Below are 17,590 nucleotides of genomic sequence, written 5' to 3'. Positions count from 1 at the left end.
TACGCATTGTACTCTATAAACAGGTAACACATCCCTAGACAGCACACGTGCCGTGTTTCTTTGACGTCTCACATTTTGAAAGCAGCGATTCCCGTGCCCTGTTGCTTATTCAGCACATAGAAAGCACGATTCAGCTCTCGCTTATCAAATTACTTGTCAAATTCACAAAAGAGAGCTGTGAGAACGCTGTAGGACAGACTGATACGCAGCGCGCTGGCTTCTTCTTTAGTGTCGCTGGGGAGAGATGGTTGGCCTTAAAATAAACCACTTGGATTTTGAATGATGGAGGAATTATGAGTCATCATCATGAGCTACTGGTGAGAAGTATTTCGAACATTTGAAGTGATTCATCCCTCGCTGTGTATTCCACGAACGCATATGTTCAAACCAACACAATTACTGGAGTTTGTTTTTTATTCCTTTTAGACAGACATTTCTCAACATTAACCTTTCTCACAGGATGAGCTGTTTGACTTGTGTCATGTTGGAGCTGGCTGCTGTATAACTTACGGAAAGTCAAATGGAATTGTTTGCACTGAACTTCTGGCTATTTGGCATGGTGGCACTAATGAGGGTGGAAAGAACTGGAGGCATCATGTCCTCATCAGCAGATGACAGCTCACGAAGTGGATGCCGTTGCTGTGCATGTATGAATTGGTGTATGCGGGGACATGAATCTGCTGGCAATTATATCATGGACACCTGCCTTCCGTCCCCATGTTGTAAATCATTTCTGTATTTAGATTTTAGACTTTGTTGGTAAAGACCTGTTTTAAGGTTAGGGTAAGATTATAGGTTTAGGTTAAGGCAGGGGAGGTTAGAGCCTTTCTCTCAAGAAAATAATGAAGTTATGGAGACGTGTGTGTGTGTGTGTGTGTGTGTGTGTGTGAGTGTGTGTGTGTGTGTGTGTGTGTGTGTGTGTGTGTGTGTGTGTGTGTGTGTGTGTGTGAGAGTGTGTGTGTGTGTGTGTGTGTGTGTGTGTGTGTGTGTGTGTGTGTGTGTGTGTCAGTATGCTGTTTTTCTCCTTCTGTGTCATGCCCCCTGCTATCATGCACTGCTTTCTCCAAGACTGCATGTTTTCAGATCTAATGTAGCATGCCTGTGCATCTATGCGTGTAAATATGTGTGTGTGTGTGTGTGTGTTCTTTTGTGAAACGCTGTGTTTTTCTGTCTCTCTATGTTGGCTACAGCAAACTTCTATAGAAATCAGTGTGTTAGGTTTACTAAAGAAGCAGCTGACCACTTCATCTGTCAAACTAATCCACCAGCTACTTAAATGCTATTACAGCCGTCTTAAGTTCAATTATTTTTGCAGCCACAGCAAGAATACCACATTGCTTGAAGAAATGAAAATCAACTGAAACAGTGTAGTGTTTATCAGTTTAGATAAAGAATGGAAATACATAGTTTTTATATTTCAATATCAAAGAGTGATTAAATCTAAATATTTTATAAATCTATGAATCCATGTGGACAATACTGTAGCTGTATGTCATTCTGTATTTGTTCATGTTGGCATAGGAGGAGTGAAAGTGAAAAAACTAAAATGAAAAAAATAGTAATGATAAGAATGTGTCAATTTTTCAGTACCTGCTATGATTAAAGTTTCCTGCTTTGCTTCCAGCAGCGCCCCTGCAATCAAATCAATGCATGACACTGGATGTGCGTGTTTGTGCGCGTGTGTACATGCATGCAGGTTTTTTGTGTCAGGGCTCTCACATACAGCCAACACACGCTGACGGTACAACAGGGGGAAATTGTCACATGCTTCTGTTGAGTGGTCTGCTCTTAAAACTGCTGCTTCTTTTACAGCGTCCTCCTTTTTCTCTGCCTCAATGATCATTTACAGTTGTTGACATAATGTCTCTGATATGTGTAATTGATGCTACTGTGCAATATTTCAAAGAGGTTTATGTGTTTTGATCCTAAGAGGTTTATCCTCAGTTAAGTCTTCATTTTTAACAGAGAACTAACATTTTTTTTCATCATTTTTTGTCTTTTCTTGCTCCTTAACTGAATATATATACAGTAAATTCCTACTGTAAACATATGGACGTTGTGGTAATGTTTGCCCAGTCTTCTTGTCAGTTTGAACATTTTTCCAAAGAGAAAAAGGAGCAATAGACACATTGATTATTGACATACTTTCTTATCTTTTGAGAGCATCTTTTGAAGGCTGTGTGTATTCTTGATCACCATGTTTTCCTCAATCTTCTCCTTCTTGGTCCCATAGGTCCCCTTACAAAGAAACACACTGATGATTTAGGTGATAGTGACCGCACGGACGACGAAGGTATTTTTTCCCATGATGCCAAACTGATTTGCATGACAAGGGAATCCAAACTTACCCTTTCTCCTCCAATTTTTTTATCTTCTTTGATTTTCTTACATTTCTTGTCCTTTTTTGAAAGTGATGGGCATTTTCTTTTTGCTCTTTACTCGTAAAGTCTCTTTTTTGGCTGGATGTGTTTTGTCCTTTTCAGCTTGATGTCTAAAGTTTACATGTCTCCCACATTCTTTGATATTAATACCGTAATATACTGTAGATTCTCTGCTTGGATTTGCTGTTTCCTTTTACCTTTTCTTTCCTTTTCTATGTTGCATCCCACCAGCAGATCAAGTAACTATTAACCCCTCAGCCAGCTCTTAACACATTTTTTGCATGTTTTTCTTTTAATCCGTCTCGTTTATAAAATCAGATCATGTACAAAAGAAAAACCACTGGCTAACTGGCTTGCACCGACTAACACTTAGACCTGTTCATGTTTGGGGCGTCACATCAAACGATCTTTGCCTAAAACAACATGAACAAAATATTGGCCAACCTGAGAGTAAGCATCTGTGTCAACCATGGTTACTGCAGAGACATTTGGGTTGTTAACGCTGCTGGCACAGAAATAATTACTACAAAGCAAAATGTGAAGCTAACTTTCTGGTCAGTGACTGTTGGACTCTCAACCGAAGTCTCAAACTGCCAAAGTAATTGTTTCATATCTACATAAAATGTGGACTGGCTAGTAAATTGCACAGATCTGGCAAAAATAACTTAGTCAACATTTTGATGGAGCTAAATTCAAGTGATATCACTCCAATTATGGCTCCAAGATCATCTGGACTCTCTATTTTTATGCTTTTAATGCATTTTCTATTACATGGTAATTGCGATGGTCCTCAATGCCATGATTTTTAAATTTTAAGGACTGCATACACAGCAGATTGCAATTTAATTTTCACGAGCATCTCTGAGCACCAGAGCTCCCCCAGAGGCAGAAATCATCTCAGTAGTCGAGTTATATCTCCAGAGAACCACAGTTTCTGTGAGTAACAGACTGGAGTCGAGAGGTAATCGAGGATGGAGGTGGTTTTATCACATCTGATCATGCTGGTCACAGGCAGCAAGGATGAATTTTTAAAGCGGACATAAGACTAACCCAGAAAGATTTGTTGTAAGGAAGGTTACTGCACCCTATAGTACAAGCTGCCTCAGAGTATTGGTACAGTGCAGAACAAATATACAGTAAAGCACATACCGTATGCAAGACGTGATAGTTGCATCATATACCTGTGCCCTGATTCAGTCAAAGTAAATGTTTGGAATGAAATCACATGGAAACACTGCATTATCGCTCCTGCACACATGGATTTCAATTCTACAAACTGGGGTCAAATGCAATTAAACTACATGAACAATCCTCACATACTTGTTTTGCATTTAAGGTATTTAATCTTTGATGAGCATTGGATACATAATGTCAAAAATTAATACTAAAGGGATCCAGTGATACCAGACAAACACTAAAGGACTGAAACGCTGCAAAAGCTTCTCTTGATATTTAAATTAGGCGCTGTTTGAAAGCTACGACAGCTTGCCAGAAATCCATTAATCTCAATAATAGAAAAGGACAGACCTTTCCTTAGTTGCCATAAACAAGCGGCTCTTTGAAAACTCATATTCGAAAAAAAATACATATTGGCGTTGATGAAACCCTGAGATAGAGCCGCATCCCCTTAAGGCTGCAGCAGTGCAACTTTAATGACAGGCAGAAAGTCTTAATAAGGCACCTCTACTGCATAATGTGACAAAATAAACAGCAATTACATCCAAATAAGACTCACAACCATCCAGATCCCTTTGATGTGCACCGTCATGCTGTTTTTCTGGGAGCGTTCACACACACACACACACACACACACACACACACACACACACACACACACACACACACACACACACACACACACCACACACCAATAAGATTAGAGAGAATCGTGCAGTTCACACTCACACAGATCTATTCAATGAAATCCTACAAAGCTTCGAGTATTATCTCGATAAAGGATGCAGGGCAGACAACTAATCCAGTTTAATATAGAGGAAAATGTGCTCGGGAATCAGTCACACTATCTGGGCTGTCTCTGATCAACTCAGGTCCCCCCTCACCCTCGGTTCTTGAAACTCTTACCCCTCGACCTCGTATTGCCTTGTCAACACAAGGACACCCCCTAACCTCCTCACCACTGCTGCCCAGCAAACCTCGAATTTTACAATCTCTTTATACTCACTAAAGCTGGTGTTTGTAATCCGTTTCAACTGGGAATAGAGATGTAAACAGGAAAGTCCCCGAGAGCTGGGGATTTGCTCGATTTTCAATTTTTTTTTTACAGCAAATATCGCTGGAGTGGTTAAGTGTGTGTATACAGAAGTGACAATGTCGTGAATTGTGGTATCTACAAGGCTCTCATGGGGCCCCTGGTACCCTGTATAAAGTATTATACAGCAATACCTGTGAGATATTAATCTTCCTATACGCTATGTATATTACTTTGAGGGCACAAGGACAGAAATTTTGCTGACAGTGTGAGGACAATCCTGGAGCTGAGGAAAGGCTTATAAAAGATCAACCGGGGAATGTTTTACCTTGTTCCGTCAGGCTCTCCCACAGGCTCCTGCTGACGACATTTTAGCTGCAACCTCAAATTTGCATGAGCCACTATCGCATACAGTGGAAGTTAAAACATTTAATAGATGAAATGAAGCCATTCATACTTGACTGAAACAAGTTATAGCGTAAACATTGTTTTGTTACAGAGTGGCCTAATGCTTCAGATGGGATGATCTCATAAGTTAAGCTCCAACACTCTGTAGACTTAACCTTCCACGCTGACCCTAAAACCTGAGGCATTTTGCAATCTCACAATAATGAGTTTTGCGTCTTGTGCCACAGACGAAATTGATTGTAAATGTGGGAGAGTTGCAAGAAATCAATTGTCAGGAAAACAATCACAGCATTTGAACAATGAAAATGCACTAACATCAAAAATCTGTATTCGGATTATCGTACACAGCCCAACGGATAAGTGCAGAGAGTGACATCTGTACAGTTGGACTGATTATACCCACTGTGTGCTCCTTTTACCAAAAGGCTGAAGCCAGGATTTAGAAAAAAAGAAAAAAACACACACACCTCTGCTCCTTGTGTCTACAGCAGGTTTTGATAAGTCCTCTACACCGGCAGAGGGAGAGGATACCAAATTTGTTGCAACAGCCCGAGGGCATCTCTCAGGGTTTGCTCAGAGAAATCTAAAGCACCTGAATCTCTTTGATCACAACCTCATCCTGGAGGAAGCAACGATCTACTCCAGGCTGGCACGGCACCTATCCTCTCATCCACACTTATCCCCAGGAAGATTGAATGGTCGATTCACTACAAGATTGCATCTCATTTTAGCAATGCTCAAAGCAAGCTTTCATCAAGCTTTCATTGCTGCTTGCGAAGAAAAAAAAAATGTTTCCAAGCACCTTTACTGAAAACTGTAATCACTTTAAACAGAGGAACAAAAGGGCATATTGGCATTACGAGTAAATGCTAGATGTTCCTGAAATTACCTCAAATACACCATTACCTCACTGCACTGCACATAAGAGTGTGATGGGAGGAGATGAAGTCTGCAATCAGCTGAATGAGGATTAATTGATAAGTTAAGGGAATGGAGGCAGGGACTGGGCTTTAGAGGTTTTTTTTGGCTCTGAGTCTCGCAGTAGCAGCCAGCGAAGGATGCCAGCAAACCGCACCGAGAGCAAGACTTGGATTGCAGAAACTTAAAAACCTCAAGGTACAGTGTGTTCCGTGAATACACCACGGCTTGCTTCAGGCAGTAAATCAAGGTAAACTCAGGTAATTCCATCAAGTGCTCAAACATGGCCAAAAGAATTTTATCGCAACCTCACCTCATCATCACTGACCTCTAGCCCTAAACAACAAGGCATTGTGACGATGTACTGCAGCAAATGAGCAGCTGGGCAAGAAATGCATCACATATATTCATGTGATACTTTGGATCACAAAGACACATACAGGAGCAGTGTAATTTTACACAGGACCTTCATCAAACTTCCATATTGTGTTTGCTCTTAAAGGTTCAATGTGTAAGATTTAGTGACCTCTAGTGGTGAAGTTGTATGTTGAAGCTGAACACCCCTCACCTCACCTCAGCTGAAACAACCCCCCCCCCCCCCCCATGTAAATACAAAGTATTCAAATATAAAGGCTCATTCTAGGGTAAAGAAAATTTAGATGATCACACGATTAAAAACATCACTAGGATTATTTTATAAGATTTTTTTCTTTCACCTAAATCTTACACACTGTACCTTTAAGGAAAGTTCACTATTTCTATATGACTTGATTAGATCCCAGGGATCCCCCCCACCCATTATCACCATTATTTCTCTTCATCATTACCATGGTTCTTTGTTTAAATTGTATTCAACTCACTGGATGTCTTCATGATCAACACAATCACCTTTACTTATCTGGCTCTCATCTTTGGCATCCACTTCACAACCAGCATTGGTGCCTCGATGCCTTGGTCATCAGCATCTGCAGTTTTATGGTAATTAGTGGCTTTAATGGCTGATGTGAGCATTACCATTAGCATCATTATCAAACTATAGGATTTTATCAGCATCATCATTATCTCGATCCCTGTCATGGCTGTTGCAAATATCATCATTGTCTTAATGAGCATATCATGAACATTTTTAGCAACATTATCATCAGCGCCATATGTTATCATCGTCATCATCATCATTGGAAACACCATCATTATTCTTATTTTGGTTATCGCCATTATCGAGATTATCTTCACCACCATGGCACCTTGGGAAACATAAACTTTAGCGTTAACACTCTTATTAATGTCATAGTTGCCATCATCACGGTGGCTAGCACTGCCTTTGTCACTTGTCCCATTACTGTCATCATCATGGTTGTCTGCTGTCGTGCACATTATCATCCCAATTGTCGGCACGGATTTCATTATCATCATAGTCGTCATTGTTGTTGTCACCATCCTTACCAAAATACTATTCCTGACAATACCTACATCGACAACACTATCATGTGGCCACTGTCATCATATTGTCATGGCTGACATCATAACTGAAATCAAAAGGATCATCATAGACAATGTTCATCAATATCAACTTCATTATCATAATCATTATGGCCGTCATATTTGTCATGTCATTGACATCAACATGGTGGCTGTTGCCATCAACAACATGGATCTCATCATCATCATCATCTTCATCATGACCACAGCTACCACTGTCATGTATCCCATCACCACGGTCATACCAGTATTATCATCACATATATAATGATCATCACCATTACCCTTATTGTTCTTTGAAATCATTTGCTCCCTGTGTCCTTCCTCCTATCTTTTGTTAGGGAACACACACACACACACACACACACACACACACACATGCACACATGCACACAAGCACACACACACTTGCCATAGTCCCATGACCTTTTTTGTCAGGAGTCTCTGGAAGCATTCCAGAGGAGACTTATGATGTGCTGCTACACTGTGGCTGTTGCTGCAACACAGGGAGCAGAGCAACTATGAGAACACTACACAGGACAGAGAGTGATACGAGTGATGTAATGAGAGAGAAACGGAGCAAAGGGCGCTCACATAGCATCCACACAAACACACACATACACATACACACAAGGATAAAACACATCACCTTTATGTGCTGCATTTTTTACCTCACTTTCTGTTGTCGACTGAGTTTTTTCTTAGGCTGTGACTATTTTACACTTACTTTTGGGAAGAATATATATATATATATATATATATATATATATAATACTAAATGAAAGTACTGCATTAGTAATTATTTCTGTCATCATTGAAATCACATTGATGCACATTAGGGAGGGACATTTACACAATTGCAAAACTAATCCACCGTCACTTCAGTGAGCTGTTTGTATCATTATGTCAACTCCTGATTAGTCTGATTAGGATAACTACAAAAATACCGTGTGAGGAAACTTCTACTCCTATATTTAATATATTTCTTAACTTAACTTCAACTCAGGGGTCGCACGTTTGTACTTTCTTGCATGGTAAATTTTATATTCCCCATTGACTCCCTGACGTCTCTCTGGACCCGAGTCCCTGAGTGGCAAAACATCAGTGGGATAAACGATGTGTGCTGCAGCACGTACTGATGGAGATAGTTAGGAAGCAAGATGAAACGCTCCATCTCTGGGATACAGAAGATGAAAGTGAAACCTTGTTTTGAACGCGGGTTGCAGCATGTTGTTAGATCTCCTCAAGTCTTCTCATCCTTTTAGCTCACAACCCAACCCATATTAGAACTACATCATGGGCCAAAGCTTTACAATAGGGCCTGTCTTTCTTCTGCTCTAATCAATCGGATGTGACACAGTTTAATACAGATTATTCTGGTGCTAAAAGCAAGTTAAACATTTTGCTGACCCTAAATTTGATGACTGCAGCTACACATTGAAAAAAAAAGCACATCCCTTTGTTAGTAGAAATATACAATTTCAGTATGGCAACTCCTCTACCATAGCTTGTGTTTGTAATTATTGTGTAGTTGTGGAATGATGGAAGTGTAATTTTACAGCTGGATCCCTTGACATTATGAAATCTCTTTTAAATTATTTATAAAGACAAGTGTCCATTGCAGTTTTCATTTAGGTTCCCCTGGTGCCTAAATGTGTTTTATTCACAAAATCTAGACAAATAATTATCTGACAGCTAAACCACCATGACCTGAATTCAAATTATAATTTGAATAACACGCTGCTTTTTTAATAAAATTGTCAAAGTTAATATGGAATATTTATATTTAAATTTGATTTTCTTCCAGATTAATTGCACAAGTTTTACCTCAACATGGCATTGACAGTTTAGATTGCCACTCTTGCATGTTGACAGTCCATCACACGGAGGAAAATTAAAACTCGGCACGTTAAATATCCTGTTCCATTAAAACCTATATTGAATTTATAATGGGTTAATAAATAAAGAAAACATTTTCCAAAAACATGTCACGGCCTTCATGTTGAAAAATTGATGGTTTGACGCCTCAAACTAACAAGAACCCCACATTAAAAAGCCAGTTTGCCAAGATTACTAAGAGAAAAAATATCTAAATATTTATATATAAAGAGGTGGCCAAAGCCCCCTAAAGTATTGAAATTGCATTTCTTCCTGTCACCTTCAATCTGCAACCTAATCAGTCCTTTTGCCTTCTCCACCTCCTCCTCTTCCTCCTCTTCCTTTCCCCTCCTTCAGACATTAGGGAGAGTGGAAGCCCAAAGCCGGTGATGGTTTTCATCCACGGGGGCTCCTACATGGAAGGAACTGGAAATATGTTTGACGGCAGCATCCTGGCCAGCTATGGGAACGTGATCGTCATAACTGTAAACTACCGGCTGGGCGTCCTAGGTAAGGATCCTGCTGTGAAGTGTGATGCACAACCATAGTTGTCATCAACCCCTTGTTTCTAACTTCTCTCTTTACTCCTTTCTTTCTGGGCGATTGCATTAGCTGCCATCTTTGTATCGATCTCTTTTGGTGTCACTGTTGGTTTATTTCCAGAGTGAAGCTTCGCCTGAGCTAACTCTTACTCAACTGCTTTTTCGTTTTTTTTGTGTTTCTCTTTCTTTTTTTCTCCCTCCTTCAACCCTTCTGTCTATCTTGGTGATTCTATGTGTGAACAACATTGTGATGTTCTCAAGAGCTTAGTAAAGCATTTAAGCTTAAGATGTATCTTTCTTTATTTCTAATGACGGATTGTTTCTCTTTTTGTTTGAACCACTGCTGGTTGTTAAATCGTAGCCTGAGCTGCTCACTTGGCTTTTCTGCTGTTTGCTTTTATAATAATTGGTTTCAACTGGAATCTGCAGCTGATATCACTGCGTTCTGATCACAGCTCAATCATTTGTATGCAAATGCTGATTTGAATCATTGTGGGGTTTTTTTGGTTGTGATTTTTTCCCTTCCATTTTGTCATGGAGTAATATTAGGAAGCTTAAACAGACTCTTAATCTTTATTGTGTCATCTTTTCTTATAACTTTCATCGCCTGCTGGGCTGATTATGACATAACGCTGTTGATGATGATTTAAGCAGATGTTGTTTAAAGCTTGTGGTAATATTGCTTTTATTAAGCTTTTGAAAGCTTTTATTTTGACGAAACACAGAACGTTGTTGAGACTTAAAGCTAAATATTTGCTGGGCCTATGTTGAGGCAGAAGAGTTACTGTTATTTTATGCATTTAACCTTCCTGCCTGCTTTATTATATTTAGCAGCCTTTCATCCATCATCTCTCATATCCCCCAAACCCCTTTTATTTTTATTTCCAATCTGTTTTCATCTTATCTCTTCTTATTGGTCTAATTTCCCTAATTCTGTTTCTCCTGTCTATTAATGTCACTGCCTTACCCAGGGGGCAGGCATATATATACTGCGACACATGATGGAAACAAAGGTTCGCTGCTTCATTCCTAAATGAGATTATGCTGTCATTTGATTTGAATGAAAGGAACCAATTTTATATGCGTGTTGCTTTGGTTGCTGGGGATTTTCCTCCCCTTCTTATTAAACTACCAGAATAAAGATATAGGGCAATATCAGCCTTTCACTCAACTAAAATACCATTTATCTGGGGGCATGTGTGTGTGTGTGTACATATATTTGTCTGTGCGTATGCTGAATGAGCATCAAGGCCTGACGGTGATTCTTTGAGATGCTGATGGCAGAAACTGTATGTGAATCACAATGTTAATGATGGCAATGATGGCAGGTGGTCTGCTCATCATCTGTTATTCAAGCACTGATCTCTTTTAAATGACCTACTTGTTTGCACTGTAAATACTGCTATTGTACGGATTGGTTTTTATTTGTATAGGATCTGATGAAAGATTTTGATGTTAAACCTAAACGTGGCAGAAGCTGCCCAGCTGTGGAAGCATACTGAGCGATCGATCACGTCTCTTGAAAATATAAATGTCAGTGACTGGATGAACCCCCTCCACCCCTCCTCAGCAACCTTCAAGCCCTGCCAAAACCACAAAAGTGGATATTAAAGAAAGTACTCCATCATCTATATTTACTAATCACTCATTCCTTTTCAATACCCACTTATTTCCTTTCAGGGTCATGACAGGGCTGGAGGATATCCCAGCAAGCAGGACAAAAAACACTGATACAGAGATGGTGATGCAGTGCTAACACTGACACATACATTCACACTTACAGGCATTTTATCAAGCCCACGGTTGCAAATGTGCACATGCTCATTGCAGAGATTCACATTCACATGATAAAGTTAGAAGCTGTACACAGTGCTACGGACAGTAGTATTTGTTAATTGACAGAAAACGAAATCAATTACAATTTGAAAATATATCACTAAATCAACCAAAACATTTGCTTCTGTCAGCTGGTGTCAGCTCCTATTTTGTGACCATTTTTTTATGACTAATAAATAATGAAAATAAATGATAGTTGCGCTCCTATAACCAGGCCAAAGTAAAACCGAGTTGAAAGCAGGATGAACTGTGGTTGAAACACCAATTTGAATTAGTCCAGCATATGTTAACAAAGCTTATCTTTCCTTTATGTATGATCACCACGTCACAAAATGCAGACAAAGACAGGATCAGTAACAGATAAACCAAACAAAGCAATATAACAATCACATTTTATACCTGATATTTCAAACATGGCAAGATATTAACTTCTCTTTCTCTCTCTCTCTCACACACTCACACACACATACACACACACACACACCCACACACTCTCTGATGTGCAAGTTCTTAATTGCTGCAGGCCTCATAGTGTTGAGGGAAACTGTATCCCTGCTGGTTAACATGAGGCGCCGCTGTTTGCTCTCAGATTAGACTATGTGTTTGTTTACCCCCCCGGCAATGGACAAGAGCATACGGCTTTACCTCACCAAACATGAGATTGTGTGTATGTGTGCGTTTGTGTGAGTGACAGCAAGGGAGCATATGCTGAGCAACAGTAGGTTCAGGACCCATAACCGCTGGGCTTTCCAGTGGGTTATCCTGTTTTTAGTCAGTTTATAAGGGAGTTCAGTTAGTAGCTCCACTGCTTGCCTACTAATCTACTAATTTAGTCTTGTGCTGAGTAAAGTAAAATAAACTTTCACTTATTTATTATCATAGTCAGTACTTATTTTGAGATCTTACCATTGACACAAAATCTATCAAAGTGTGTACTAAGGACTTTATTGTGCAACATATTATTAACCCTTGTATCCTTGGTGAGCGTGCAAGTTCTCTCAACATAAAGGATGGCACCAATGCTCGCCACATCTTGTGTTGTTTCATTATAAAATCAGTCATGCTTGGAGATGTGGCACCTTCCCTCAAGGTACATACTGTATGTATTCAGCATAGCTTCTCAGGAATGTAGGCTTTGACTTTGTGCGTGCTGTGAATTCAAAGTGGGTGTTATAGGGGATCACTCAAAGCTGACCACATGCATCATTCACTAGTAGACATGAAAGTAGCCTGCTGGACCCTGCCTGATTGGCTCACATGAGAAAACCCTGTTAAGATTTAAATTCCCACTCCAGTAGCTTATTACTCCCCCACAACTACTCCTTGTTCCTCGTAATTACATAGAAGGTTTGTCATGAAAAAGTTCCCCTCATGGCCTGAAAACACCTAACTCCACACCTTCCTTCCTCATGTTGTGCCTGGAATCTATGAATATGCTAATTTGACCCCACCCTTTCTCCCCTCCCCCAAAGCTCACCTTTAATTGAGGAGCGTCAGCTTCTGAGCCCCACCCACAACTTAACACGATTGGTTTCATACATTTTTGACATCACAAACCTAGACTGTTTGATCGCATTTTTTTTTTTTTTTTTCAAACTGGCATTTGTTCACTGCAGTGTTAAGGTGGAAATGCTCAGTCATGGAGCTGAGGGCTTATTTCACACAAAATATGTATTTTATTATAGAAAAAAGCACAAAGGGGACATGGTTTTCACCAGAGGGATACTTTAAGATCATGCAGGTACATTTACAAAATAAATGAATGTATTGAAGTGAGCCCTGTTCACAAGGAACCAAAAGATTTAAGATCAGACAGTGTGGAGTCTATTAACATATTTCCTCATTAATAACTTCCTACTGTCTCCCAAGCTCATAATTATGTTCTCCGGCCAGCTGGTTAGCCTCCACTGGTTAAAGTGTGTGGTTGACCTTACCCAGCCAGCCATTGCAGCACCTGTTCGCTTGGAGATGCTGCACTGCTGACAGGACTCCCTACTCCAGCGCCAGATATTTTTTCTCCTTAGCTTAGTGTGTGTGTGTGTGTGTAAGAGCGAGTGCTTTGCAGGAAGCCATTAGTGGCTTTAAATATGCAGAGTTGCTGACGCGAAGCTGTATTTATCGTTTAAGGGCCTTGGCTACAATGGATTTGGCCATGGGGCACGTATATAGTATGCTACTGTCAGTGTCTGTCCATGGGTGTGTGTGTGTGTGTGTGTGTGTGTGTGTGTTTAATGGGTAAGGAGTCCTCCCCCAGTGTGCAGATGGGGTGTTAATGGAACACATGGTATAACGCTGTCTAAATGTCATTATTAAGGGTAACTAGTATTTATTGTCTTTGTCATCTCACTGCTCCTTGGTTCATAATGGGACAATCTGCTGCGGGTTGGTTTTGTTTTACTTATCATTTATTAACTATGTATGAAAATTAGTACTCTATTGCCCATTACAGAAATCAGATTTCCAGACAAGTGCTACACGAAGTAGTGTGAGAAGAATCTGAGTATTGGTATATTCTCATGGAAAAGTTTCATCCTAAGCCCTTTCCTATCCTCAACTGTGTCCTTTGTGAATACAACATAATAATGATTAATAGTGACAGTTGTGGAGGATGTGGAAGTGAGATTCAAATAGTTTTATATTAAATCTAAATAAGGATGGATTTACAGCTCCGAAAAAACACATAGTTGTGTTCTTACAAGCACAAAGACACAAACTTTGAATGAAACTGCCAATGCATGAATCCAAAACCTCTCCGGGGCTTGTTTGTTGTCCTTCCAAACAGTGGACTGTGCCTTTAAGGCCAGGCCCTCACAGTGTTGAGTTTGTTTCGGCCCAGCCAAAACCTTTAATCATGCTGATTGATGAGGTGCATTTCCCTGACTCAAACCTTCTCCAAATAACCCTTCCATTCCACCCATACATCAGCCATTCAGCCAATTCATCAAGCCTCTGATTGTTTTAAGATATACCTGGCCAGTAAAATATCCATTTCTCTGCACGGCACTGCTTCTCTAACTCTGCCCAGTGTTCAGCACCACGATCACATCTAAAAACTCCTTGCTCGAGAAAAGACCATGTAGGGAAAAGAACCCAAAAGCTGAGGGAGTGTACCAGATAGATCTATTGGTTTCTCTGAAAAAGGAAAAAAGCCCTGATTGAGCTGTTAAAAAAAAGATTAATAATATAGTACATCAGTGATTCATCACAATGTTATACTCATTTATACTAAACTGTGTTATACAGTGCCTATAATAGGTTTTAAAACATGATTAAATTACATTTGTGAATAAAATATTTGTAACGTCTTTGCACACAAAGCCATCCGAGACTTTATTTAAGTCTAAAACAGTTTTCCTTTCCTATCCTGTGCAATTTATTAACCAGCAGATGAGGCAGATGTAGGCCCACCACACTAATCTGTCACAAACCTGTGGAAATAGACATAATGTTGATATACCAAAATAAACTAAAGCAAAAGTGTGTGATGTGATAGACCGTGTGTGCAACTGATTTCCAGTGAGTCACCATCAAGCAATTTATATCCTGTGTTGTGAGAGGCAAATAGATGTGAGTTGCATTTACGTTGTGTTACCTCAGTGTTTGTGTGGTGCCTTCAGGGGCCTTTTCAGGTTTGTGGTTTACTTCCCGGTGATCTTGTAGCTGCAGGGCTTCTCTCCTAACAACAGTGCACACTCACTCTTCCTCTCTGTGGCATTATTTATAAAGTGGGTCCAAATGTCAACCAGTTTTGTTGCCGTCATGTTCTTTTCCCTTTACCGTATGTTACCTCCTACAGCCATGGCATTGAAGTGCACAGCTAGGGGCCGACTAGGATTGTTGGCAGTGTGTTCATATCACCCTGCTGTTGTACAGAAACTCATCAGAGAGATGATTCAAGTGCGCAGGAAGAGAAACATGCGGTGCTGCCATTCAAACATTACATAAACATAGTTTATGTCACAAAAAATGTTTGACTTAGTTAAACATTACAAAGACAGTTTTTCATCAGTCATTTGGAATGATGATATAATAGCATATAGTGTTTGATGAGTAGGTGTCGTCTCATTGTCTCGTGTTCATCTTGTAATAAAAACTCTCACATGTCTCACTTTGGGGAAAGTGATTTAGTGTGCTGTGAAAATTCACTGCTTGTCGGTGTTCACCATGCAGCACACAATCAGACACACACATTCAGTCCATCAGATACAGCTTGCATGGTTTTAATTGTATCCAAATTAGGCCTGTGTGCATTTGCTTTAGGAGCATTTTGTCTAATAAAGGCATTATCCCTAATGTTTTTCCTTCCAAAATATTACCACCAATTGTCCCGACCCTCCACCCTCCCACATATATCTTCATTCCCTCTCTCCTTCCACAGTAATTGCTCCTTTGCTTTCCTGTTAGTTTATTTCCTGCTGGCTAAGAGTTAAGGACTATTATTTTCATGCTTATTAATTTCTTGCTCCCTGAAACAAATACCCCAATGATTTGGGTTCATTACTCTTTCTGTGCCTCTGTGCCATCTTTCCTCCCCACTCCCTTTCCCCTCTACATCCTTCCTTGCTTCGTAGCCTTGACACAGCTCGTTCAGAAAGTTGTGGGAAGTGCCTGGCCCTTAAACAAAGTGCCTAACATGACTCTTTATTAGTGGCTAATTCTTTTTTCCAGAGCGAACATGGGGATTTGTATTTGCAATTTTTTTCTCCTAGTGCAACTGTTGCAACCATATGCACACTGTACGTAAATATAGCTGTCTTTGCCCATGTAGGTACTTTAAAGAAATGCTAAATTTGACTGAGACAATTAACAGCCTCTATTAGCCACAGGATAGAGTGAAATTCACTTCTGACTTTTTTTTTTTTCACTTTAGGAAAGATATTGGAAGATGTGATCTTAACTTCACCAATAGCACTGGTGCATGATTGAGGCCACTAATTTATCTCAATCAATGTCATTTCAATAATAATTAAAGTATTTCTTTTAAATTCACATTTATGTGTGTGTATGAAAAATGAGGCTACAGCTATGTAGCTGTGTAACAAAATGATTTTAGTGTCGAGGCATTGCTCTGTTGTTTGTATCCATGACAGTAAGCGTTGACAGGTCATACATGTGTGTCTGTGTGTGTGTGTGTGTGTGTGTGTGTTTGTTTAAATGTATCATCAGCAGACCTTTGCCATTCCGCTCAGATGTTCTTCCCTTGTAAACTACCCAAGCGAGGCTCAAACATTTCCTCAGCTATTTTAGGGCAGAAGGAGCTTTGATCAGTGGATAAGCTGCATGGAGATATGTTGTAATATTTGCTGCAATATTTCTTACTCTTCCCTCCCACCACGCCAAAATCCCATGACTGCTGAGGAGAAAAAGTTCAAGATATTTGAGATCTGTACCAAGCATTTTTTTTATATTGCCTCTAGGTATGTAGGCAGTCAGTGAGAAATAATGATAAATTGCAAGATAATGTCCTACAAGTTCAAAGAAATCCCAGTGTCTTTTTTCCAGTAACCACGCATGAGCCATTTCATTGCATGAGGCTGCAGTGTAATCAAATTTCAGACTAAACAGACAAAGATAACAGATCAGAGACCATAACTTTCCGTCAGATTTAGTGTGAAATTGGCCCAAATTTGCCTTTTGATTAGAATGCCGTCTGCTCCCGTCAGAATGGTTCATATTTGAGATGATGATTTGATTACAGATGTATTTTTCTAAACTGAATGGATGGAATGAGAGCTTTTATTAAATTCCATCACGCACCGTGTGTTTTGATCAAACAATTTTCAGTGTAAATTCTGCCCTATCATGCTGTCTTGGTTAGATGTTTTATCTAATACCATTCATACAATTTGGAGTCTTTGTGATAACCTGCAATGTTGTGGGTGTGCAATATCATTTAAACATGACTAATGGCTGTTAGAATCTGGCTTAAATATGAAAAG

The 17,590-nt window shown here is 39.7% G+C and overlaps 1 protein-coding gene across 3 annotated transcripts in view; it reads left to right on the top strand.

Annotated features, from left to right (window-relative positions):
* The window catches only part of nlgn1 (neuroligin 1), a 287,458-nt gene that overhangs the window by 112,424 nt on the left and 157,444 nt on the right, over nucleotides 1-17,590 (top strand). For 2 of the 3 annotated variants that reach the window (XM_069522556.1, XM_069522557.1), the window contains 2 exons: nucleotides 2,234-2,293; nucleotides 9,631-9,783. In XM_069522556.1, the coding sequence (XP_069378657.1) occupies nucleotides 2,234-2,293; nucleotides 9,631-9,783 (213 nt within the window). The remainder of the gene's footprint in view (nucleotides 1-2,233; nucleotides 2,294-9,630; nucleotides 9,784-17,590) is intronic. The other variant, XM_069522558.1, reaches the window with a different exon arrangement.

Source organism: Paralichthys olivaceus, chromosome 3, assembly GCF_024713975.1.
Source record: "Paralichthys olivaceus isolate ysfri-2021 chromosome 3, ASM2471397v2, whole genome shotgun sequence".
Lineage (NCBI taxonomy): Eukaryota > Metazoa > Chordata > Actinopteri > Pleuronectiformes > Paralichthyidae > Paralichthys > Paralichthys olivaceus.
This window is presented reverse-complemented; position numbering and strand designations above follow the sequence as displayed.